Genomic DNA, 25,782 nt, shown 5'->3' with positions numbered 1-25,782 from the left:
GACCCTGCCCTGTAACTGACCCTTGGGGAAAAGCCCCCCGCACAGCTACTGCGCATGCTCTGAGCTGGACAGCTCCAGAGAGGGAAATTTAAAAACGGTTCGAGCTGCGACGGCGGCCAAATTGCAGAACGCGAGGGGCGAGCGCGAGGGAGTCCCCCTCAGAAACCCCATCCCGCCCCAGGAGCGCCTGCGGCGGCGGCCCAGCGAGGATCGGCTCCAGGTACCGCCTTGCAGGGTTGGCTTTGCTCCCTCCTCCCGGGCAGTGCCCTGCATTGCGTTTCCTGGGGGGAGACCCGGGGCAGGGGCAGCGGGGGGCTGCCTCTCTTTGCCCCCCTTTTCTCCTTTCCAGGGGTCCTTGATGACTTTGGGGGCGGATCTGAGAGTCTAGTGGGTATCTGTGTTCGTTTCAGCCTCAGAGTTTGAGAAACTTAGGGAAGATTTCTTTTCAAGGTTAAGTTTGTGTGCAGCGGGGGCTGAGGAGGTGGAGTGGGGAGTCGGATTGGGTTTCCAGCAAGGGCATGTGGCATTTTTGAAGGCATTTCCAGGGCGGGAGCCCTGCGGAGATTATTCCCTTTGCAAGTGGGAATTTGGCTCCCCCAGAGAAACATACATGACACATCAAACTCCTTTTTTGTTTATTTTTTCCAAAGTGGTCAAGCCGAGCCGTGGTTGAAAATACTAGGCTTGGAAGGGAATCAGGTTTTTCTGATTCCTATTTTGCAAGTCCACATTATCCAAGACTTGACATTTGGATTCTAGAGGCTTCCTCTGCCCTTCCCCCATTAATTTGAAAGAACCTGGAATTTCATTCCATTCTCTTCATTTGCTTCTAAAGCCCTGTAGAATTGCCCTGGGAAAGTGACCTGTGACACCCAGGAATCCTCTAGTACTTTTTTTTCATTTATCTTTATTGGAATACAATTGCTTTACAATTTTTTTTTTAAAGTGTTCTGTTAGTTGTTTGAGCTCCATCCTTCTGAACTGTGGGAAAACTATGAGTTTTCTGCCCTGTCCACATCGTTGCTGATGGGAGCTTTGTTTTCTGCTTGTCTTTTCCCCAAGGAGATGATAGAAAGTGACATCTCATCCATGATGTCAGGAATTATTCGAAACTCAAGGCAAAATCACCACCCCTCTCCACAGGAATACAGGTGAGGGCTTCAACACTAACAAATGATAGCTTTTTGAATTGTTTAAAGTGTTTATGTGCTGGTTACCGTTTCTGAAATTGACCAAGAACTATGGTTACATTAAATTCTGTGATTTTGCAGGAGAGCTAGAAGATTTTGGTTTCGAAGGTGGTCTCTCTGAGGGTGTGTGACTTGTGGCGTGGGGCAATGGGACCACTGAAAGCCTGCAGTTTTTTGTCCCCTCCTGGGTGAGAGGCTGGGCAACTGGGTAGATGTTAAGAGGACAATAGCAGTTATTGCTTCTCCTCCAGTGGTCTTAACAGGGTTCCAGGAAATGCCCCCCAAGAAAGGAGAAAGGGCTTGTCCAAGGTCACCAGCAAAGGGAGGGAGGAGGAGAAAAAGGAAGTATCCCAGCCTCTCACCCACTGAAGGGCTGCCCTGGTTCCCAGTGCCCCACCCACAAGGCAAGTACCGTGTCCATGGGTAGAGGGGGCACAGCCCAGATTGTGGAGTGGGGACAGGACAGGGGCTGGCCTGGGAAGAGCAGGCTGTCTCATCAGCTCAGCCCTGTTTCCCCAGCGGCTGTCTGACCTCCCGGAGCCATTGCAACTCACCAGCGGTGCCTTTGGCGAAGACCGAAGCCCCCAATTAGCGGGCGGCTGCTTCCCAAGGGCTGTGAGCCTGAAGGCTGCCTTCTGAGGCCCGAATGAGGCCACACATTCAAACAAATATTTGCTGAGAGACTGCTGTGGGCGGGGCTGGGACCCCAGATGTGGGCCAGGCACACAGCAGTGTGTGGGCACCTACTGTATGCCCAGCTTGGGAGGCTGCTCAGATGAGCCCCCATTGTACAGGTGAGGAAACTGAGGCTCAGAAAAGTGAAATGGTTTTCCCAAGGTCACACAACCAAAGACCTATGGGCTTCCTTTCTGCGCTGAAAGGATTTAAATTATGGCAAGTGGGCTGGGGACAGCCTAAGGGTTAGGAGCTTGGCTCTGGAGTCAGTTAGAATCCCAGCTTCTCTGGTTGTGTGGACCTCTGAGCCTCAGTTTCTTCATCCATGAAATGGGGACAGAAATAGTACCCACTGCATAGACTTGTTAGAAAGATTAAATAACAATTTTAACTCTATCACTTGCCAACTATATGATCTTGGAAAAATCCTGGGGGTCCAGCTGTTCCTTTCCACATGGATTCAGGGCTGTTTTCTTATGTTAAACAGCATAAACAGAAGGCAGAATAACAAAATAACAACAACAACAATAATAATAGCTGGTGGTTTCTTAACCCTTTAGTACCTGCCTGCCCTGTGCCACAACCACCCTATGAGAGTAGCACTCTTGTGCCCATTTGGCAGATGAGGAAACCAAGGCTCAGCCAGATTAAGTGACCTTACAAGATGATACAGGTAGTTATGGGGACAGTGGGGACTCGAACCCTAGGCTGTCCCACCCAGAGGGTACCATGACCACCACCCCCATGCCCCACTGGTGAAGAGCGCATGGGGTTGGAACAGAGCAAGTTTCTCCACCACCTCACAGCTGTGTGACCCTGGACAAGTCACTGCCCCTCTCTGTGCCTCAGTTTCTTCATCTGGGAAATGGAGCAATGAAAGAGCCCAATTTGTGGGTCACTGGGAGGATCCTGTGCTTCCATCTAGAAATGGTGTTCAGCCAGGCCTGGGGTAGAGTGCTTTCTCATGGAGGGGAGATTTTATAATTATACAGAGACTCCCCCACCCCTTCCAACCACTCCCATTTTTCTCCCTGAATAATAGCCCAGGAGAAGTTTATGGGCTTCTCATTCCCCCTCCCACATCTCCAGAGAATGACTCTGAGGACCACTCAGGCTGCCAGTGCAGCCTGGTTCCAGCCCCCTTGCAGCCCTCCATGCAGCTGCCTGCCCCTCCATCCCCAGGGGCTGAGTTTGGCCGTTAAGCCTCAATGGCTGTGTGCAGGGAGGGTGGGGGGCGTAGCAGCTGGAGGCAGCTGCCCTGTCCCCAGGGAGCTGTCGAGAGTCAGTGGCCCGGCCTAGACAGCAAATGGGCAGCAGCATCCCGGCTGCCTGGGGCTGCGGATCTCCTGAGCAATGGCTAACAACAGCTCGTGCTCAACGTGGGTTAACTGCTTTCCCCTTGGCTCTAAACTAGGAGGGAATCCACTCTTAGGGGCACTAGGAAATAATGAGAGTTATTAAGCACTTACTGTGTGCTAACTCCTTATTTTAGAGGTCAGATCTAACAACCTCCTTTTACAGATTGGAAAACTGAGGCCCAGAGCTGCAAAAGGAGGCAGGCTGCTAGCTCCTTGGAACTCAGCTTCTCCCAGGGCCGTGCGGCTCAGTGGTTATCATTACAGAGCCTTGTGCCGGGTGTTTATTCCCCAAACCCTCAGTCCCTCCTCTAATAAAGGAGGTGACTTCGGGCAAAACCCTTTCCCTCTCTGGACAGTGGTTTTCTCATCAGTGAACCACAGTGCCAGGCACACAGTAGATACTTTATAAATATGCATCGGATGGAGAGATGGATGGATAAATATCACGTGAGAAATAGCACATCCACGGAAACTCAGGGCAGTTTCACGCTCAAGTGATGACAAAGTCCTGTCCTGTGGACCAGGGCAGGCGGACACCACCTGCCTTTCCTCTTAAGCCTCCCGCTGCATTGAGTGTGGGGGATGGTTTACCCCCGTTCCAGAGTGGCTCCACCCACAGGCTGTAATCTCCGTGGGTGAGGGGTGGCAGGAGCAGTGACCATCTGAGCATCTTTACAACCCTGCACCCTTCAGGGTGTTCAGGGTGGCCAGAATAGCTCCTTAGCCCACCCTCGGACAAGGAAAGAGGGGTAGCCTTCGTGGGGTGCAGTCCTCCTTTGGAGTCTTGTGTTTCCACCCCTAGAAACACGCACACAGCATGCCCACGCACACCAAGTCCTGAGCCAAGTTCTAAAAAGGAAAGAGTCTCTTTTCCAAATTCCTAATCCAATCATGTCACATTACGCTCACTCTTGGCCCGGTTGGGAATTTCTAAGCTTGCTAAAATGGCATTAGATTTTCTTTTTCCTGTAAACGGTTAGGAAAGATATTACAAATGATACCTTCACTAAATAAACAGCTCCATGAAATGTTTAATCCCTTTTGTGTAAAGGTTGGATTGTAAACAAGAACAGTTGCTAACGATGTAACAATTTCTTACTAACCATATCTCCAGAAGGCAGGTAAAACCTCCTGGTTATAATCATAGCGGACGTGCCTCTCTGTACTGCAGGGATGCTGATCTGACACCCCACTCCCGCAGAGACAATATTTTCTTGGCAAACCCCTCCTAGTAGCCATGAAAGGTCAGAGGAGAAAAGAAAGAAATGTGGTTTGAGTACCTGCCTGGTGCCCTTTCTTACAGGTTATCTGATCTTATCCTCACAATTTCCCTTTGTGGTGGGAATTCTTATTCCATTTTACAGATGGGAAAACTGAGGCACAGAGATGTGAAGTGACTTGCCCAAGGTCACACAGCTACAAAGGGGTTGAGATAGGACTCGAACCCCAAACAGGTGTTCCTTCCACTGCACAATTGCTGTCTCAACTCTGAGAATTCCCAAGATAGGAAATAAAGGGTTAAATGTGGGCTCTGCCCTGAGAAGGCAGGAGTAGACAAGAGAGTTAAAATTAATGAGTGATCTCAGGAATCTATGCCATGGGTAGATACTAATGGCACTAGTCATTCCCGTGGATGGAAACACTGGGAGATGTTGGACTGGTCTGGGAGGGCTTCCTGGGGGAGGTGGTGTCTAAGCTGGGCAGGAAATGGATAGAGGTTGGGGAACACAAGATGTGTTGGAGCTGAACTGGGCTGGACTGGGGGGGGATCCCTCTTCCCTTTCCTACTCCAGCACGTATGGAATAAATGCCCACAGGGTGCCTGGCCCTTTGGTGGGTGCTGAACAAAATAGAGAGCCTCTCCATCCTTGCCCTCCTAGAGTGGAAAGACTAGAAACATGTATAAATGAATATACCTCATGGCAAAATGCTAAATGTTCTGCAGACACAACACAGGAAAGACCACCAGGGGGGGGGGTGGCCAGGGAGGACCTCTCAGAGGAGGGAAATTTTAGGCTATGGCCAGAAACATGAGAAAGAGCCAGCTGTGAATGAGTGCATGGAACAGCATTCCGGACAGAGGGAACAGCATGTGCAAAGAGAACATAGAATGTTTGGGGAACTGAAAGATGGACAGGTTTGCTAGAGGAAAGGGGAGAAGGAAGGAAATGGCCAAGGACCAGATCATGGCAAGGAGCTCGACTCTTACTACCCCGATGGATTTTAAGGACAGTGACAAGTTCTAGTTCTAATGTCCCTTTTGAAAGGTTACTCTGAATTCTGGGTATGAAATCCATCCATTCCACAAACACTTGCCTAGCACTCGAGCCACATACTGTACCACGTCCTGCAGTGATTTACCTACCCTGAACCAGGAAGCAGGCCAGGCCCTTTTATCACCTCTATTCTACACCTGAGAAAACTGAGGTTCGAAGGCATTGAGTCACTTGCACAAGGACCCCCATTAGGAGTGGAGCCAGGACTGGAATCCAGGCCCCCCTGGGCTCACCCCATCCAGTGCCCTACTCTCCTGGCTCATCTTCCATCCCTCCATGGGATTAGCTAACACGGCTGATCAATTAAGGATATTGTTAATTAATGTTATCAGCTTGGTCCCCTGGCCAGTGCAGAATGGCAGCCATGGACTCCAGCTGTATCTCACTTTGCCCAAGGCTACCACAGAGTCCCCTGACCAGTGGCCCCGTCACCATGGAGGCACCTTGCAGCCTGATCCTTCTAAAAATAACGTGATAATGCTTTGCCCTTCCTGCTTACGTCTTGATTTGCTTCAGCCGTACTGGCAGAACATCGAGTGAAGAGGCTCCAGGGTGGGTGGTTTAAGTCCCAGCTCCTTTGCTGACATGCTGTGTGGCTGAGGGGTATCCCTTCCTCTCTCTGGGCCTCAGCCATCCCATCTACGAAATGGGCATGACAAATAGCCATCCCACAGGCCGTCAGGAGACGAGGGAGATGCAGACCTAAGAGGGCTGGCAGGAAGGTGGGCATGCCACGGGGCAGACTCCCCCTTCTTTGAATCCCTAGGCCAATTAGAAAGTTCTCTCCTTGGAGAGAGGGAACTGTGTCTGTCTGCCAGAACAGGGCCTGGCAGGTAGGAGTTCAGGAAAAATTTGTGGAATGAAGCTGGTGCTTCCTGAGTGTCGGGTACTCTGCACGTTGACCTCCCCATGGAGCCCACTTTACGCTGAATCCATACTCTTCGGAGGATGTTGACACTAATCTGAACCACTAGCACGCAATACACATTGATGGGCTGGGCGCCCTACCTGAACTATCTCATTCAGTCCTTACAGCCACCAATGAGATGTGTGCAGGCGTTAGCCCTCCCATTTTACAGATGAGCAAACTGAGGCTCAGAGAAGCAGATGACTGCAGACAAATCTCACAACTACTAAGTGACTGAGTGGGATTCAAAGCCAGGCCTGGTGGACCCCAGAGCCTACACTCGTAACCAACTACACTGAAATGCTGCAAAAAGAGAAACACGGGAGCCAGGGCCCAGGCTTTCTAGCTGAGATGGGCTCAGAATATAGCATTACGGAGGGCAGGCCTGGGCCTTCTGATAAGCCCAGAACCTTTAGAGCAAAACTCATTACAGGAAACACAGGTAAAGTGATAAGCATAGAGGAAGCACTTGAGAAATGGCAGCCCCATTATTGCACTGACAAGAAAGGGTTATCACTCTGATGTCGATTTTCCCGGGGTACCACCTGGCTCCTAACCGGGGTCTGCCACCTCTCAGACCCTCCATGCTGCAACCCCCTCAGAATGGGATTGTACCCTTCAGCATCTCACTTCCCGGCAGAGGTGGGCTGCCCACCTCTACAGTCTTCCACCCCACGTGGCCCTGCAGGTGGTGTGTCCCAGTGGCCGCCCCATGGAGATGGAAGGGGTTCAACCCCTTGTGTTCCAGATGGGGAAACTGAGGCCTGGGGAGGGTCAGGCTGGAGGTGCTGAGGCCAGTACCTGGGGCCACTCCAAGAGGCTGCTGAGGCGAGTTCACCTGGCTTGGCCTCACCTTTCCTATCTGTGAAAGGGGATGATGATGCCCTCTAGGTAGAGAGTGTGTGTGTGTGTGTGTGTGTGTGTGTGTTTTAATCAGGAGAAGATGGATGCGGCCGAGTAGAGGGTGTGTGTGTGTGTGTGTTTTAATCAGGAGAAGATGGATGCGGCCGAGCTTGAAATGAAGCGCCTCCTGTATGGGCGGGGAGCTGCGAGTGAACCCTTTTATTCAGAAGGGGACTCTGGAGTGCTACCTAGGTCTTTTTCTTTTCTTTTTGCCCCCAAAGCTTTCTATTCACTAATGAGGATCCCCTGCTGGTGACAAATCCTCCACTTGGTTTGAGAAGGATGCATGGCCAGGGGTCCCCTTTGGAACCCTTGAGGTAATAGCTGAACCTGCTTTTTCAGGTTAAACTGAAATCAGATGCTTCATCTGATATGATGCTTAAATGGACTCTTAATGTGTTCTCAACAGCCCCCTTAGGGTAGGTGCTATTATTATTATTCCCATTTTATATGCAGGGAAACTGAGGCCCAGGGCAGGTGATGGTCATACAGCCAGGAAGAGGTCAGGCCCGGGCCCACCTGTCTTGGGGTTCACACCCGCTCCTAACCTTGGGGTGCTACTCTGCCTTCCTAGAGCCCTAGGGCCAGTGGGACCCTGCGGGAACTTCTACTCTGCCAGTAATGCTTTATAGATGGGGAAACTGAGGCCTGGAGAGGGAAAGGGGCTTCTGCCCAAGATGTTAGAACTTTGGAAATGCAGCCAGGGATTTAGCTGCAGACTGCTCCCCTGAGTTACAGGGTCTTTGTATCAAAAGGAACCTTGGAGGTTGCTTAAGGCTCATCTTTCATCCAACAGGGGCCTGACAGGCCATCCCTTGGCTCCTACTTGCATGCTCCCAGGATGGAGCGCTCACTACTTCACGAGTTGCCTTCTGTGCAGCTCCAGTTTTTACAGAGCCTTCCCCGTAGCTCCCTCACTGGTGGGTGGGTGGGTGGAGGACCCTTTTATACCCACATCTAATAAAACTCAAACTTCCATGAAATCAGCTCCTTAAATGTCCAAATCCAAATCAAATGTCCAGTTGTCTTAAGGCAAGGTAGAAACACCACAGACTGTTCCACCAAGATTGAAGAATGTTCCAGAAGGCTGCCGCCTAGTAGGATGCTTTGCGATGATGGGAATGTGCCACATTTGCCCGGTCCACTATGGAAGCCATTGGCCACGTATGGGCACCAAGCACTCGAAATGTGACTGGCGTGACGAAGAAACTGCATCTATCATTTTATTTAATTTTAGTGAGTTTAAATTTAAATAACCACCTGTGGCTCCCTGTCAGGCAGCACAGTGCCTGGATTTTCTAGAACTCACGGAGCACATTTCTTCAACTGTTCCTTGTAGGGCAGGGAGAGAGGACGGTGGGGCTGTAATCAACCCAGGCTCTGGCTGGGGGACCCTAGACAGGCCTGTTTCTCCTGGGCCTCAGGGTCCCTACCTGGCAAATGGGAAGGTAGTAATGGTAACATACCTCCCTGATCAGGCTCTCGTGAGGATGACGTGAGATCAGTCACTTCCATTAGGGACAAGGTGCACCCCGGGGGCTCACTCACCCCAACCTGTGTCCACGGGCTGTAATAAGATTCAATTTTATTTAACTATAAAATTAAATAAAATTACACTGAGTCTTTCACCCCCGCCTGGGCCCCGGGGGCAGTGGGGGTGGGACATCTAGACAGCTGGATCTGTTTGCTCACTTGTCCAATCTTTGAGTAATTATTAAGCACCCACTGTATGCCCGGCCCTGTGATGCGCTCTGGGTGTGTGGCCCCTGCCAGGGTGCGAGGGTGCTGCTTTAGCATCAGCACCCAGCAGCGAACTTGGCCCCTGTCCCGGCCTCCTCTCTGCCAGACCTGGGGCCCCCCAAGATCTGGGAGTGCAGCCCCTGTCCTCCCTGGGGACATCAGCCAGTTTCAGAAGGTGGAGGCTTGTGGCCCCCTGGAGCTCAGAGAAATGGGGGCTCAAGTGAGGGGACGATGACAGGTCCAGAGAAGGAGAAGGGAAGGCATCCTTTGTGAAAGAAGAGAAGATACGCAGGCACAATGGAGGGTGCCGGAGGAGGTGGGAACATTTGGAACCCTGGGGCCCAGGGCCCGTCACACACTACACCCGTGTCAGAGCATGGGGTCACCTGAGCTGGCAGAAGGGTGTGGTGGGGGCCATGGCTCCCCAGCACTGGGCGTGTGGGAATTACCTGGGCGCGGGAGCATGGGTTAACTGCTTTCATCCCCTGCAAGCCTGGCTCAGTGTCTTTAAATAGTGCTGACACTGGGGACACAGGAATGATGGGTGAATGAGTGTGGGACGGAGACGGGTCTGCAAGAGATCTGGGGGCCCTGGATGCCGCATCAGAGAGAGATGGGACAGGAGAAGAGGATGGACGTTTGCTAAGAGCCTCTTGTGAGCGCCTTGCCTCTGTCATCGTTACCCCACTCTGCAGACGAGGAAACCGAGGCTCAGGAAGGTTTGGAAGCAGGTCTGATGTCACCAGGCAGGACAAGTGGGGCCAGGACTTCATCACAGGGCACCATTGACACAATGACAGAGATAGAGAGACAGAGAGACATACACAGAGACAAACACAGAGATACCAGCAAGGAAAGAGTGGGAGAGAGTCAGAACAGAGGGACGGGGGTGAGATAGGAGCGGGGGCGCGGTGGGGAGAGCGGAGGGAGCAGATGGAAGGAGCTGTGTCTCTGAAGTTTCATAGTTTCATTCTCCTTGTAGCTTCCTCTGGAGGTGACCCTGGGTGGGGAGGCATCAGCGACATGGTGACCTGGGGCTGGCTCTCCTCCTCACCCAGAGATGCAGAGAGTGAGTAGGACAGGTCTTGGGAGATCCCAGGGCGATGGGGCTAGGTTTGCCTCTTCCTTTGCATTGCAAATATCCCATCATGTTCCACCAGATGAGAAACCCACTCAGGAGACTGACACAGGGTGTCTCTGTCTCTGTCTCTCTCTCACACACTCTCTCACACACACACACACACACACACACACACACTCCAGGGAATAATCCCAAACCCTCGCAGATGACAGGGTCGTTCACAAGCCACTTGGCCTCCACACCAGCAAGCCAGTCTCAGGCAGGGTATAAGATATTACAGCTCGTATTATCATTTGTGCCCATTTTATAGGTGGGAAAACTGAGGCTAGGGATTAAGTGCCTTTCCAAGGGCTATGGCTCAGAAGCCATGCTGGCTCCTGAACCAAGAAGTCTTTCTCTTGTCACAACTGCCAAGGATCCCATGGTTTATGCCACTTAAAATGAAGTGCTAGGAGAGGGCAGGAATGGGGCACACGGGGGCACCGTGAACGAGGGCATTCTAGGCATTGCTAAGGGAGAGGTTTGGGGGACCTTTACATGCCACCGTGGAGAGGGGGCTTTGTGCCTCTTTGCAAGGGCAGAGGAGGGTGGGAGAGGAGACAGAGATGGTCAAGGCCCCGGGCCCGGCAGTGGGTACGGGACACTCCCATTTAGGCCCTAGAGCATCACCTCCTGGTTCCTGTGACACACAGTGAAGAGGTGCCTGGATGCCAGGTGAGCCTAGGGGGCAGCAGGACATAAGCCAGGCTTCGGGGCCCGCAGACTCCATCACAGAGCTCTGGGGCATCCACAGCCATCTCAGGAGACCAGCAGGGCCAGCAGGGCCAGACACATGGAAGCAGGCATTCTGGCCTGAACTGGAGGGGGGACCAGACCACCCTGGGATGCCTGAGGCAGCAGGGGAACAGGACCTGGCTGCCCACCCCCAGAATGAGCAGCAAACCCCCAAGAAGGGAGAACGGGGGCCAGGCCTGTGCCAAAAGTTGAACACACACTGGCTCATCTGATCCCTGCAACAACCCAGGGAGATGTGGTCTGTTCCTCTCCCATTTTCCAGATGAGAAAATGGAGGCTCAGGGGCCGGAAGTAACTTGTTTGAGGTCTCACAGACCGGGGGGGGGGGGGGGGGGGCGGGTCATAAGGACTTGAACCCAGACCCATCCAACCAGAGCCTGAGCTGTGCCGAAGCCCCTGCCACACCCCCTCAGGGCTGCCCTCCCCCACCCCCCCAGCTTAGGGAGGCACTAAAACACAGCTTCCCAGGCCCCACAGCCCCAGGGTGGGATTCCAGGGTCTGGGATGGACCTTGGACTCTGCATTTGAACCAGCCCCTGGGTGATGGTCATTCACACAGCCCCAGCTGAGAGCCCAGGACTCAGGGTGGGGCATCTGCCTGAGAGGATATCAGGTTCTCTGCCTGTGGTGCTGCAGGTACAGCCCAAGATGTCAGCAGACAGACCCGAATTCGAGTCCTGGTCACAATTTTGCTTTCACCAGTCTGGCCTCAGTTTCCCCATCTGTAAAGTGGGGCTGTCTGTTCCTGTTCCCTATCCCTGTCCTGAGGCTGTCTCAAGGACTCAAGGGGGCAGAGGACAGCTAAAAGTGCTGGATGTGACAGTCACTGTCAAGCAGTTCTCTGGGTTGGTGGCCTGGGGTCAGCCTGTTTCAACTGGCCAAGCAGGCATTTAAGTAGTGCCACTGTGTCCTGGGCTACAGGGTGATGGGGGGGCTCAGGGCCAGCCCTCAGCGAGCCAAGGGGCAGGATGTGGACAGAGGGATGGCAAGGCAGGACTCACTGGCCCAGGGAGCAGTCAGGATGCAGAGGGGGTCCCTGTGCTTGGGGTCTGGGTGGCAAAGACTTCCCGGAGGAGAAGGTACTCCTGGGCTAGGAAGGGCCACATGGGGAGCCAGGAGCCCCTGCCCTGGTCGTTTCCTGGAGTATGACATTGGAAGCAAACTGCCTCCTTTCTCTCGGCCTCAGTTTCCCCATGGGTAAAATGAGGGGTGGGGTCAGGTGATGTCTGAGGAGACTAGCATTAAGAGGCCAGAAGACAGAGTTTGAAGTGAGCCTCCAGGGATAGGCACAGTTTGGGTGGGGGAGGAAGAGCCAAAAGGGCTTTCCTAGCATGGAGGTGGGGCCATGGGGTGCTGGGGCTGCTGCTATGAGGGAAGGGGAGGCCCAACAGGGCTTACAGACAGCAGGAAAAAAAGAAAAGAATGATCAGAAGAGCACCATTAACTCAGCCCCTACCACACGTGCAGCTGTGTGCTAAGCAGTTACATTATGTGATTCTCACTCTGGGGGAAATAAGCTCAGAGCATTTGTGAGCTCGGGGCCTCAGTTTCTCCATCTGTAAAATGGGCACATCATGCAGCCCAGCACCTGGCATACAAGAAGTGCTCAGTAAGTGGAAGCCGCTAGTGGTAGCTGCAGCAGGGGCAGGTCTGTGTGACCCCAGAGCCCAAAGCTTTGATATATTTCCAGTCCCCTGAGGACTTGGCTAATATTATCATTAACATTAATATTGATATTAATGACAGCAAAGTCAGACATGGTTCCAAGTCTTTTCATGCAACTATATGTTTAATCCTCAGCATACCCTATGTGATAGGAACTATTATTTTAGCCCCACTTTACAGATCAAAAACTGAGGCTCTGTGGGCATCCATTTACAATGCTTGGTGTCAGTTTATTTATCTCTTGTAAAAATAAAATACAGTGTGTGTGTGTGAAAAAAAAAGTGATATGAGAGAAAAGAAAAAAAAGGATATAAGGTCTTTCTAAGGTTACCCAATTAACACTGTCTCTCAGTCTTTGTATTAATACTCCACCTATTTCCTTGTGCATTAAACTTATAGTTATTTATAAATTCTTAATAATTGTTTTTGTGTAGTTCACAGCTTTCACAATCATTAGTTATTGTGGCATATTACTTTTGTAGTAATAAATATACATTATTTAAAAAAAAACAAAAACAAAAACTGAGGCTCAGAGAGGTCAAGTCAGTGGCCCAAGGGCACACAGGTAAGTGAAGATCAGGATTACAGTCTAGAGTCCAAGCTCTTAACCAACACATAATCTAACAGATTCACCCTGCCGCCAGAGATCCTGCTCCGTGGCGATGCCCAGGAACCTGGTGTGTTTACAAGCCCCCCACCATTCAGGGGGCTCTGATGGGCCCCCCTCTTGAGAAACCTGCCACCAGGGCCTCATTTCTACTCCTCCCTGAGGCCCCAGCGCCAGGTAGAGCAGCAAGGACACTGGGGAGCCACAGCAGTTACGGAGCGGGAGTGGAGCTCGTACCACCAGATGCTGGGAGGTTGGCTGGCCGTGGGGTGAGGAGGAGCCTGGGTGGGGGCTGGCCAGGCTCCCCCGGCAGCTACAGCGGGCGGCACGTCAAGCCCTGCCCCTCAGCCTCACCCCATGGTCTCCACGGGCCTGACGGGACAGATGGCATCGCCCAGGCCTGGCCTGTGGCTGTCACTTGTCCAGATGAGTTATGAGTGGGTCAAATGGGCGGCAGCCGGGGGGGCTGTAAAAACAATTGCAGGGAGACCCCAGTACAATGGGAGCCACGTGCCATGGGGGCAACAGTCGTTTGTCACACAATGGGCCGCCAGGGGACAGCAGCCGGGCCAACTGCTGCTACGGACACGGACCAGCCGAGTTTTCAAATCGTTTCCAGGCCCTGTTTTCCTACGAGGCAGCCAATCACCGGGGCAGCCGGGTGGTCACCTGATGCCAGCTTGGTGGGCTGAGGGCCCAGGCCTGGCTACAACCGAGCAGCGGGTGCCATGGCAACGCTAATTGTGGCCCTAAAACACAAGGAAAGAGAGAGCAGGAGAGATGGGAAGGAGGGGGGAAGAGAGACAGAGTGAGGGAAGGAGAGAGAACACAGGCCTGAGGCAGCCACGCAGATGGCAGGAGCGGGTGGAGGCTGATGCCCCAGCTGGGTCCACGGTCATGTGCATGAGAAAACCACAGGCTGTGTCCCTCTCTCTCTCTCTCTGAGGCCCCAGGACACCTAGTTTTGAAACCTGGAGTTTAGAATTTGGACTATGGGCCTCTGGGCAACAGACCAGAAGGCGCCTGGCCTGCAGGGCCGCAGGTGTGCTGGGTGTGGCGTGGGCTCCTGGCTGGTTTGCAGCCACATTATAACACGGGCAGGATGCTGCTGTGAGGCCCAGGGCCCTGGAGCTGTGGGGCGAGCATGACTTCAAGGGCACCGGGGAGCTGTGGTTACCCCAAATTGGGGTACCTGCCTGCTGTCCTCGATGGGCAGACTTTTTCTTTCCATAGAAAGCTATGCTTTTGCTTGTGAATCAGTTGAGGGTTGATGGGTGTGGGTCCTAACTGGAACCTCCAGGGGCTACCTGGGGTCACGGTGAAGAGTTCAGGCTGGGCTCCCAGCCCCACCCCTTCCTGTTCCGTGTGGCCTTGGGCAAGTGACTCAGTGCCCTGAGCCTCAGTTTCCCCATCTGTGAAATGAGAATAATAATAGCACCTGCCTCATCAGGTGACTGGGGTGTTCCGTGGGTTAATACCTGTGAAGGACGTGATTCAGTACCTGGCACATAGTAAGTGCTCAACAGACATTAGTGCTTATTACTTGGGGGTAGGGACTGAGTAAGACGTGTTAAGTGAATAAAGGAAGGGAAGATTTGAGGGTGTGCGATCTGGCTGCCAAAGGGGGATCTCTGGGAGTGGGTAGATTGGAGGATTAGGGTGGCTTGGGGGAGGTGAGAGGCTAAAGGGGGTGATTCCAGAGGTAGGCGAGCGCCCCAAGAGCTGGCCTGAGCTCCCCACCCCTGCCCGAGCTCCTGCCCCTCCCCGCAGGCTCCTGGCCGCCACCAGCAATGATGACCTTCCTGGGGACCTGCAATCACTGTCGTGGCTCACGGCCGTGGACGTGCCGAGGCTGCAGCAGGTGACGAGTGGCCGTGTGGACCTGGGTGGCCCCAGTGCGCCACACGCGCACCCAGGTAGGCGCGGGGGCGGGGTGGGGTGGCGGGGGAGGGGCGATGCCCAGCACTGCCATCCACCACTGTGTGGCCGTGGCCAGGTCACCCTCTCTCTCTCTGGGCCTCTGTTTCTTCCTCTGTAAAATGGGACTAACTCTACCTTCCCCAGGGGGATGCGGTTTGTTCATAGTCATCACTGTGAGCTAAGTTTTCAGCAACAAATAAAGACAGACCTTCCCTTACCCCTGTCCATCTTGAACACCTAGAGCAGTCAGCAAACGATGGTCTCCGGAACCAAGTGCAGCCTGTGGCCTGTGGCCTTTGTGTTAAGATTGCTTTTACATTTTTCAAGGGTTATTAAAAAACAAAGAAGGCAGATGACATGGCTGGCAGAACCTAAAGTATTTGCTGTCTGACGCTTTACAAAAGTTTATTTCATTTACCTCTAAAAAGTAAAGAAGTACTTTGAGGGGGAGGAGAGATAAATTAGGAGTTTGGGATTAACATATACACACTATCATTGATTATATATAAAATAAACAACAAGGACCTACTGTATAGCACAGGGATCTATACTCAATATTTTGTATAACCTATAAAGGAAAAGAATATGAAAAAGGACATATATATATGAATCGCTTTGCTGTACACCTGAAAGTAACACAACGTTGTAAATTAACTACGCTGCAATTTTTTTTTTTGGTTGCACTGGGTCTTAGTGGTGGCAGGCGGGCTCCTTAGTTGTGGCCCGTGAGCTCTTAGTTGCGGCATGCATGTGGGATCTAGTTCCCTGACCAGGGATCGAACATGGGCCCCCTGCATTGCGAGCGCAGAGTCTTATCCACTGTGCCACCAGGGACGTCCCTACGCTGCAATTTAAAAAAATGATTATAAAAAAGATTTTTTTTTAAGTACTTCGACTTCTTCCAAGAAAGTGCTGAGCTCAGGACCTGGCACACAGTAGGTGCTCAGTAAATGGCAGCTAGTTGCAGTCAAAGCAAGTGGATTAAATGTTTAGAGACACAGAAAGTGTCAAAGAAAAACAGGCAACAAAAACAATCACTGCAGTGCATGCACTAGGCAGCCTTCCTTCCCCAAGACGGAGGATTAACTGTACACAAACACTGGGTTTGCTTCTGTCCTCTTATGAGTGGTTCTCAAGTTCCTATATTTTATAAAGCTATATTCTTAAAATAAAACACAGATGCTACAAGCAGGAATATATTGTTCTCACAGACTTCTGTATTTCTGTGCTAGAATTAATGGAATCAGAGTTTTAGATAAGTGGAATTTTCTCTGCAGCAGACCAAGTGGTTACATCTGAATTGAATGCCTGTCAGTGATCAAAAGAAACTCAAAAAATGGACCAGAGAGAGGCTTTTGGTATTTAAAAATAAATATGCCGTGGTAATTTTAAGCCAGAAAAAAAAAAATCACCACAGTACATTAAAAGTACCCGTAGTTGACAAATTAATGCCTAGGAGTCAGTCTTTCTTTCTTTCTTCCTTTCCTTCCTTCCTTCCTTTCTCTGTGCTGCGTGTGGCATGTGGGAATCTTAGTTCCCCGACCAGGGATCGAACCCACTCCCCCTGCAGTGGAGGCACAGTCCTAAACACTGGACTGCCAAGGAAGTCCCCAGGAGTATGTCTTTCATTGGACAAATTGTTCTTGGCCAAGTAGCAGGGGTCAGCAAACTTTCTATAAAGGGCCAGTAAATATTTTAGACCCTGTAACCCAGATGGTCTCTGTTGAAACTTTCCAACTTTGTCACTGATGTGCAAAACCAGCCATACACAATATGTAAGTGAATGGGTGTAGTGTGCCAATAAAACTTTATATAAAAAAACATGCTGTGGGGCTTCCCTGGTGGCGCAGTGGTTAAGAAGCCGCCTGCAATGCAAGGGACACTGGTTCGAGCCCTGGTCCAGGAAGATCCCACATGCCGCGGAGCAACTAAGCCCATGCGCCACAACTATTGAGCCTGTGCTCTAGAGCCCATGAGCCACAACTACTGAGCCTGCGTGCCACAACTACTGAAGTCCATGTGCCTAGAGCCCATGCTCCGCAACAAGAGAAGCCACCACAATGAGAAGCCCGTGCACCACAACGAAGAGTAGTCCCCGCTCGCCACAGCTAGAGAAAGCCCATGCGCAGCAACGAAGACCCAACACAGCCAGAAATAAGTAAATTAATTTAAAAAAAAATGCTGTGGGCCAATTTGGCCTAGTGGCCAATAGTTTGTCAATCCCTGATCTAGAACCCCAAGGGACAGCTGTGTGACCTTGGGTGGGTGCCTTCCCCTCTGAACCTCCTTCCTCATCTGCAATGAAAAGATAATAAAACTGCCCTCATAGGGTGTTGTGAGGACTCGATGCAGAAAGTACCTTGCACACAGTAGATGTTCCGTAGATGTAAACTGTGAAATAAGAAAGCCCCTTGCATCACTGCACACCTCCTGCGTGCCTGTCACTATGCCAGGTGTTTGGAGCACTGAGTCACATAAAATAAGGTCCTGGCTCTCAGGGAGCTAAGGATCTGGTCAGACAGAAGGACAAGGCAGACAGACCAAAGCACAAAGGATGAGCCCAGGTGGCAGCCAGAACTCAGAGGAGAGCTGAAGGCCCCAAGGCGGGACCACCTTGTACGTCAGCTTTGCTGCATTGGAGGTGGCCACCTGAAGTCAGGCTGGTGCAGTGAGAATCTGATAGATGCGATGTCTGTCACAGGCCCAGCACAGGAGAAGGGGGCACATCTGCTATCCCTGAGCTAAAGCTTGGCAGAAGAGCAGATAGGGGCCGGCAGCTGGTAGGAACCCACTCTCCACCACTATACCCAGAGAAGTAATTTGTCAAGTACCTACTATATGCCGGGCCCCAAGGGTGGGGGATGGCTCCATTCTCTGCAGGTGCCCAGGGACTGGGCTGTCCCTGCCCGCAGCCACCATTCCCCCAGCCTGGGCACCTCTGTGCTTCCTTTATCCAGGTGCCTTGGCCAGGGCAGCTGACCTGCACGTGGGAGCCTCCCCAGGTGCCCTGCTCCATGGCCCAGCTGGCATGGCCCCCCAAGGCATGCTGGGTCTGGGTCACCTGAACAGCCAAGGAGCCAGCGTAAGTGCCACCACAGGGGTCAGGGAGGGAGGGGGTTGTCTGACAGGGCTGGAGTCCCCCTTGACCCTCTGTCTCCTCTCCCGGCCCCAGCAAATGAACCAGTTCCCTGTGGGGGGCCAGCCCGCATCCAGCCTGCAGGACCCGCCACAGCTGTACTCTCCCACCTCCCAACCACAGTTCCCGCTACCCCCGGGCGTCCAGCAGGTACCGGGGGCTTGGAGGGGCCCTGGACTCAGAGGCAGACACTCCTCACTTGGACTGGCGAGGGACTGTTCTGAGCCTCAGTTTACCTACATGGAACATGAGAATAACATGCTTCACCATGTCATGGGGTGGTTCATTCGGCTCCCCCGAAAACCCTGCGGTGGGCGGAGACAGGATGGTCTGCTGGGGTTGTAAACCCTGCATCTGGCTCTCTGAGATGGGGTGGGGCGGGGTCATCGTGAGTGACTGATGCTCTCTCTCACCGTCTCTCTCTCTGCCACTCTTCCCCGTCCCCACCCGTGGGAAGTGCGCTCCTGTGGGCCTGTATGGTTCCCCGTTTGGGGCACGGCCTCCCTACCCCCAGCCCCGCATGGCTGTGCATTCATCTCAGGAACTGCACCCCAAACACTACCCCAAGCCCATCTATTCATACAGGTGAGGTCCAGGGGGGCTGGGACTGTGGGGACCTCAGGGAGGAGAGGGGTGAGGGCTGCCCTGAGGGCACCTCAGACAGCTGGGTGTGGTGGCCCAGGCTTCCAAGGGGGAGGTTTCGGGGAGTGGGGGACCCCCAGGTGGGACCCGTTCGTAGGAAGGACCGTCATGTGGTCAGTCAACCCCCAGGGTTGAGAACCCACCCCAGACACAGAGCCCAGCACTCCACTCTGTCACTCACAAGCTGTGTGGTCTTGGGGAAGTGGCTTGGCCTCTCTGAGCTTCAGTTCCCTCTGATGTAAAAAGTCATCAAATAATAGTATTATGTACCTCACAAGATTTTGGGGAGGGGGGTAAGCAGCCTAGTGAAAGTCTAAAGGCCCATTAGTTATGGGAAATGGATAGAAAGAAGGAAGAAAAGACAAGGTTTCTCAAATCGGTACCAATGGCTGAGCTCAGGGTCAAGGTCAGCGGGTGGGAAAGACATAGGGCCAGGAAAAGGTATCAAGAGCTAACACTATGTGTAGGGACTGGTACCAGTAGGATTAAGCAGGGCCAGCTTCCTGGCAGAGGAGGCTTAGGCTGTCAGCCTGAGATGACTTCACGCCTGGCCTGCCCCACATTTTGCCTCCAGCTGTCTGATCGCCATGGCCTTGAAGAACAGCAAGACAGGCAGCCTGCCTGTGAGCGAGATCTACAGCTTCATGAAGGAGCACTTCCCCTACTTCAAGGTGAGGGGCCCAGCCAGGGTAGGGATGTTGGAGTAGCTCTGGCCTCTCCCTGGCACTGCCAGAACCCAGGATTGGCCCCGGGCCAAACGGGACCACCCTTTTAGTCCCCTAGTTATGTCCATAGACACCTGCAATGTGCACTCACACAGACATGGGCCAAGAAATCCAGAAAGAGAAGGGGGCATTTGAGTTGGGTTCTGACGGATGAAGAGGAGTTCACCAGGCATCCCAAGGGGCAAAGGGTAGAGGGCCAACCTAGTTATTCAGCACAGATTCAGTAAAACATAATGATGCTAAACACAGACTTGGTGAGAACCTTTGCCTCTCTGAGCCTCCGTGCCTCAGTTTCCCCCTCTGTAAGATGGGGAGAATGATACCCAGCTGGCAAGGTTAGTAAGGATCTGCATGTAAAGGCACTGGCAGCTCCTGGCACCTGGTTGACCATTAGTAAGAGAGAGACAGAGAGAGAATAAAATGAATAGGGTATGAGGTGCATTGCAATATCTGGTTACCTAACAATAAAGTATGAGCATTTATAAAAATGATCAGCATTTAATGTACTCGACCAGTTATCCACATATTAGCATCATCTTGCTTGCTTCCTGAGTGGGAGAGAAAGAGCGGGAGATCTGGCAGCCCTGGGCCTTGTCCTCATGTCTTAACCACTGCCCAGAGCTAAAGTGCAGCTGACCCATGTACAATCAGGGCATGGACCCTCCCGTTTGCCACTTTGCCCCCCTGCTCTCTCTTGTCTTCCTGACTCGAGGTTGAGCATTGGACACTGACATCGTCCCCCTGCCCCTCTAGCCCTGAGTCTGAGATCCCCAAGGAGAGAGAGGGTTCAGAGGGGCGTCCCTGCAGGGGTCTCCCACAGGCCCACTTCTCCCCACAGACGGCTCCCGACGGCTGGAAGAACTCAGTGCGACACAACCTGTCCCTGAACAAGTGCTTTGAGAAGGTGGAGAATAAGATGAGTGGCTCCTCGCGGAAGGGCTGCCTGTGGGCCTTGAACCTGGCCCGCATCGACAAGATGGAGGAGGAGATGCACAAGTGGAAGAGGAAGGACCTGGCCGCCATCCACCGGAGCATGGCCAACCCCGGTGAGGCCCGGGTGCCCCGCCTCACACACATACACACACACACACACACATCCCCACCCGGCATCCTGCCCATCCCACAACGAGCCCAGTCACCATGGCGGGGACATGGGCGCCTGGTGACCATCCCCCCTCCCCTCCCCTGAATACCCGTCTCCTCTCCATCCCTATGTGGTGGCTGGTCCATTGAAGGGTCTGGTCAGAAACGTGAACAGCTGTAGAATCTCGCTAACAACCCCAGTTTCTCCCACAGACATGTCGAACGAAACACCCATGGGAAAGCACGGCTTCCTTACCTTTCTTACCACATCAGTACAGATTCCCAAAGTAACAAAACAATAATACCCAGTGTGGGCTAGGATGTGGAGAAATCGGCATCATCATGTACAATTGCTGGGAACATAAGCTGTGAAACTTTTCCAGGGCAAAGTAATGTAGCAAAAGCTTGCAAACTTGGTCCTCCAATTTGGTCCACTTATTCTACTCATCAAAGATTTGATCAAAAGGTTTAGGAACAAAGTTATCCATCATGAAGTGATTTCTGATAGTAAAAAAATTGAAAGCAATCTAGACATCCTGCAATAGGGGATTATTTAAATAGATGTAATGTTATACCTTGCAAGTATTAGAGATAAAAATATTTTGGGAATATAAAGAAATGCTCCCAATACAATAAGTGAAAAGAGGCAGGTTATGAATCAATATACACAGCATGGTCACATTCTAAAATGCGTATATATACACACCCATATGTGTCTGTGTGTGTGTGTGTGTGTGTACATATATATACATACACTCACATATGTATATATCTATAGATATACATGTATACACACACACACGGACTGGAAGAAATATACCAAAATCTTTACTGTGAATGGAGAGACCACTGAAAATTTTTATATTCTTCACGTTTCTCTATTTTCCAAATCTTCTACCCTGTTCGTGAATTACTTTTAGATTAGAAAAAAAATATTGTACCCACTTTTTTTTTTTACTTAAGAGATGGAAGCTGGGGACATACAAGTGACATATGAATGGAAAGAGTGACATGGGAGGCTAATGCCACCCAGCCTTAGGAATATTTGGCCTGGCCCTGTGAATGTCATCGTGTTTGAGGTTTGAGTATCAAGGGGGATGGGAGTCTAGCTCAGAGATGAACAATTCAGTAAGATGGGGAGAAAGACCACAGCAGGATCCACTAGGCCCTCAGCTGAGAGCTCCGGGGTCTGGTTCGAGATCCAGGGCCCATCCTGACACATATTTGGGGTGACGGCTAGGGCAGGCCATTTCACCTTCTAAATTCCAAGTGTGCTCGTTTCTAAAATGCGTGCAACCCAAATAGATCCTGGGACCCTAGTGATCCAGTCTCAAAACTGTGTTGTAGTCAATGAGATACAAGCCAACAACCAAAAAGAATTCAAGAGTAATTTGCGTCTTGTTCTATCCAAGAGCATTAAGGAGGATCCGGGTTTCAATCCACAGCAACGCTTCATGTCTCTTTAGCAGCAGGGAGTGCCTAGGACCCCTTGTATGTTAATAAATTTTGTCCCAATCTAGTGGGATTTGTAACCTCTGCCTTACCTCCCTCTCGTAGGGCTGTGATGAGGTTTAAGTGAAGTCCTAGAGTTACGGGATTGTCCTGTAAAACACTGTCCCCATGGGAGAAGCCCATGTTATCTGAGACTCCTCTCACTCCTCAAAGTCCCTATGTAATCTGTGATTTCATTCCACTTTCACAACCCTGTGCACAGTGTGTGATGCCATCTCATAGATGAGGAGGCTGAGGCCTAGAGAGTCCAGGAGGCTTGCTAAAACCACTGGGATTTGAATCCAGGCCTGGGCTGGGGCCCAGAAACCGTAGGGTGGCTTCTGATGAGTGACCTCTCCCACTTGCCTGCAGAGGAGCTGGACAAGCTGATCTCGGACAGGCCAGAAAGCTGCCGACGCCCTGGCAAGCCAGGGGAGCCCGAGGCCCCCGTGCTGACCCATGCCACCACGGTGGCCATGGCCCACAGCTGCCTGGCCGTCTCCCAGCTCCCACCCCAGCCACTGATGACCCTGTCCCTGCAGTCGGTTCCCCTGCACCACCAGGTCCAGCCCCAGGCACATCTCACCCCAGACTCTCCTGCCCCAGCCCAGACCCCACCCCTGCATGCCCTGCAGCACCTGAGCCCCAGCCCCCTCCCCCAGCCCACCGTGGGAAGGGCACCTGTGGACTTCATCAACATCAGCACCGACATGAACACCGAGGTGGACGCCCTGGACCCCAGCATCATGGACTTCGCTCTGCAGGGTGAGGCTGGAGGAAGTGGGGGAGGGGCACAGAGGGGGGAGGGGCAGCCCGGGGGAGGGGCAGCCCGAAAGGTCAGGGAGGGCAAGGGAAAGGAGGGCGGTCTGCATTTACCCCACAGCGCGTCCCTTCAGAAAACACTTCCCAACCACCTGATCCTAGCAAATTCCAGCAAGCATTTAGTTAGCACTTGCGGTATACCAGGCCTCGTGCCAAGCACTTCAGAGGCACCATCCTGCAACAGTCCTGGGAGGCCACTGCCATTTCATATTCCCATTCTGCCGATGAGGAAACTGAGGCCAAGAGGAGTGAAGTCACTGGCCTGAGGTCGCCCGGCTAGTAAGTGGCAGAGCTGGGATTTCAACCCGGGCCTCTCTGACCCCAAACTTTCAACCAGGAACTGCTTCAACCTGCATGTGCCAACCTCGTGCCAGGTCACACTCTGACCCACATGGTCATCCTCAATCCACGGGGAACGAATGAATGAATGAGCAAGGGGAGTTCAGGCTTCAGTGAAGGCTCATAAGTCATCTGTTCGCTAACACTGGTGCGCCTACTGGGTGCCAGCCAACAGCCGAGAAATCCTCTGCCCTCAAGGAGTTGCGTGTCTAGTGAGGGAACTGGACGAGGTATCAGGTTAGTTAGTTAGCAAGTTAGTCAGTTATAGCTGTGAAATGGGTATGTTTGAACTGCCCTGCTTCTCCGCCTGGATTACCGTGCAGTTAAAACGTGCTGGGAAAATCATGGTTTTGTCCCCTGGCTTTGACCATGATGGTACCACCTAACGAGGGCCGAGCGTTTCCCACTCATCGCCTAGTTTCAGCCTCTCAATCCTAGGCGGTGGGTTCTCTGATCATCTCATTCCCTCCCGAGGAGCCCAAGGCTCTGAGATGGTAGTGACGTTCCCAAGGACGCCCAGTGGAGAGGGAAGGGCCGGGAACGCTGGCTCCTCCATGCTGTCCTGTGACGCGTGATTTTAAACACCACACGTGGTCTCTGCCCCAGCCCTAAGACGGCCTTCGAACTCGGGTCCGTTTGACATGAACGCTCTTGTCTTTGAAAGGGAACCTCTGGGAGGAGATCAAGGATGAGGGCTTCAGCCTGGACACACTGGGCGCCTTCGGAGACTCCCCACTGGGCTGTGAGCTGGGGGCCTCGGGCCTGACCCCCGTCTCCGGCGGCAGTGACCAGTCCTTCCCGGACCTGCAGGTGACCGGTCTCTACAGCACCTACTCGACCCCGGACAGTGCGGCCACGCCAGCCGTCACCTCCTCCTCTCAGTACCTGGGAGCCCCGGGGAACAAGCCGATAGCCCTGCTTTGAGCCCACAGCCTCGCCTGCCCCAGAACCTGGGCCCAGGAAGGATGCTCACCGAGCCGGGTGTTCCTGCAAGAAAGGCCCCTCACCCTCCCACAGGCCTCTGAACGGTCGCTGGGACTGCTGGCCGACAGGGCAGTAGCTGCTCTCCTCCCTGACCTCCACGGGAAGTTTCTGGGGCCTCCCCAAGTCAGGAGGACAGAGGAGAGCGGACAAGCATCCCCGCCTCCCCCACTCTTGACGCTTCTCCGAGGCTTGAGATGCGAGGCCTAGCCGAGCTGAGAACAAGGTCTCTCTAGACTGCTTCCCCAGTCTGGCTCCCAAACAACCTGCAGCCCGCTTTGGGACGCATTGGTGTGCCATGCAAACACCCCAGGGGGAAGGCCTTTAATTTATTATTCTCCTAGGACGAAACACCTGCCTTAGCCTCCGGCGGACAGGCCCTGAGGCTGGGAGCGGGGCTGGCAGACCGTACAACTTCCCTTGGACTGGAGCAACTTGAACTCTGAACCAGGCACCTGCCCCGCTGGCCTCCGGGCCCCCTTCTCCCTTAGTCCGTTAGGGTTTCACAGAGTGAATCCCTGGGCCATGCCGGGCACTGTGACCCTGCGAACATTTATTTATATTTATTGGAGCACGTCCAGGCCACTTCTTCAAACTCAGCCTGTGGCCCCTGGCACAAGACTCTATGGTCCCTCCCGGCAGCCCAGCGGTCCTAACTCCTAAATTACCCGCGCACCACGTCTCCAACTGGCTCTTCAGCTCTTTGCAGCCTTGGGCTGCTTTTTACAACAAGCAAGCACTTTTGATACTGTGAAACATCCTATTTTTTAAAATTAGAGACCAGATATTTTTCTAACCGTTCAGTCATGATTCGAATCTCTTGCCACGTGTACCTAAAAAGAGAGGCGCCCTAGTTTTGAGCGCTGGGGGCTTCAAGTCAGGATGGGAATGGGAGGAATGGCAGGGGGCTTTCTGTACTGGAATTGAAGACACCCCTGATGGAAAGAAAGTAAACTGTGAACCAGGTAAAACTTGACCCACGTAGCGAGTGGGGCTGTCGAGGCCGCAATGCAGAGTATTTATGGGTACTTTTTGGCCTGTCTCACTGCCCCGTGACCTTTTTTATGTTTCTTTCCCCCCTCTTGTTGCCAGTTACTGACTTTCCAAGTGGCAGGTTCTGCAGACAGTCGGGTTAGAGGGGACCCAGGTGAGTGGGCTGGGACCAGAGGAGGTAACCAGGGATCAGCCTACGGCAGCAGCTTATACCACTGTCCTGACCAACATCTGGGAGTTCCTGAACCCTAGAGCCAGAATTTTCTGATTCATCCACAGCCACCTGGGAGGCTTGGTGTTCAGGCCTGTCTCAAAGGACCATCTCTAACTTCTTCCTAATTCTGGAACTTTCCACCAAGCATCACCATCGTTACACACAGCTCAGTGCTGCCCGTCTGACTGGCACTGCTCAGCTGCTTTGTGTGACGTGACCTGCCCCCCGCCGAGAAGATG

At 52.7% G+C, this 25,782-nt stretch overlaps 1 protein-coding gene across 1 annotated transcript; it reads left to right on the top strand.

Moving 5' to 3' along the window:
* The first annotated feature begins 1,065 nt into the window (after positions 1 to 1,065).
* FOXN4 (forkhead box N4) lies at positions 1,066 to 24,287 on the top strand. The gene is made up of 9 exons (XM_027125260.1): positions 1,066 to 1,151; positions 14,968 to 15,113; positions 18,075 to 18,199; positions 18,290 to 18,403; positions 18,711 to 18,838; positions 19,470 to 19,566; positions 20,459 to 20,666; positions 22,567 to 22,959; positions 24,020 to 24,287. The coding sequence occupies exons 1-9, from the start codon at positions 1,066 to 1,068 to the stop codon at positions 24,277 to 24,279; spliced, it is 1,557 nt and encodes a 518-aa protein (XP_026981061.1). The 3' UTR covers positions 24,280 to 24,287.
* The last annotated feature ends 1,495 nt before the right edge of the window (positions 24,288 to 25,782 follow it).

Source organism: Aethalodelphis obliquidens, unplaced genomic scaffold (assembly GCF_003676395.1).
Source record: "Aethalodelphis obliquidens isolate GAN/ISIS:26980383/991018 unplaced genomic scaffold, ASM367639v1 scaffold28, whole genome shotgun sequence".
NCBI classification, from domain to species: Eukaryota; Metazoa; Chordata; class Mammalia; order Artiodactyla; family Delphinidae; genus Aethalodelphis; species Aethalodelphis obliquidens.
The sequence above is the reverse complement of the archived record's forward strand: the minus strand, read 5'-3'. Positions and strand labels throughout refer to the sequence as shown.

Excerpts from the sequence above, each read along its gene's own strand:
- FOXN4 (XM_027125260.1), top strand. The coding sequence starts at position 1,066 with ATGATAGAAAGTGACATCTCATCCATGATGTCAGGAATTATTCGAAAC. Across the intron at positions 15,114-18,074 it reads TGCGCCACACGCGCACCCAG|GTGCCTTGGCCAGGGCAGCT; the intron begins GTAGGCGCGGGG and ends TCCTTTATCCAG. Across the intron at positions 18,404-18,710 it reads TACCCCCGGGCGTCCAGCAG|TGCGCTCCTGTGGGCCTGTA; the intron begins GTACCGGGGGCT and ends ACCCGTGGGAAG.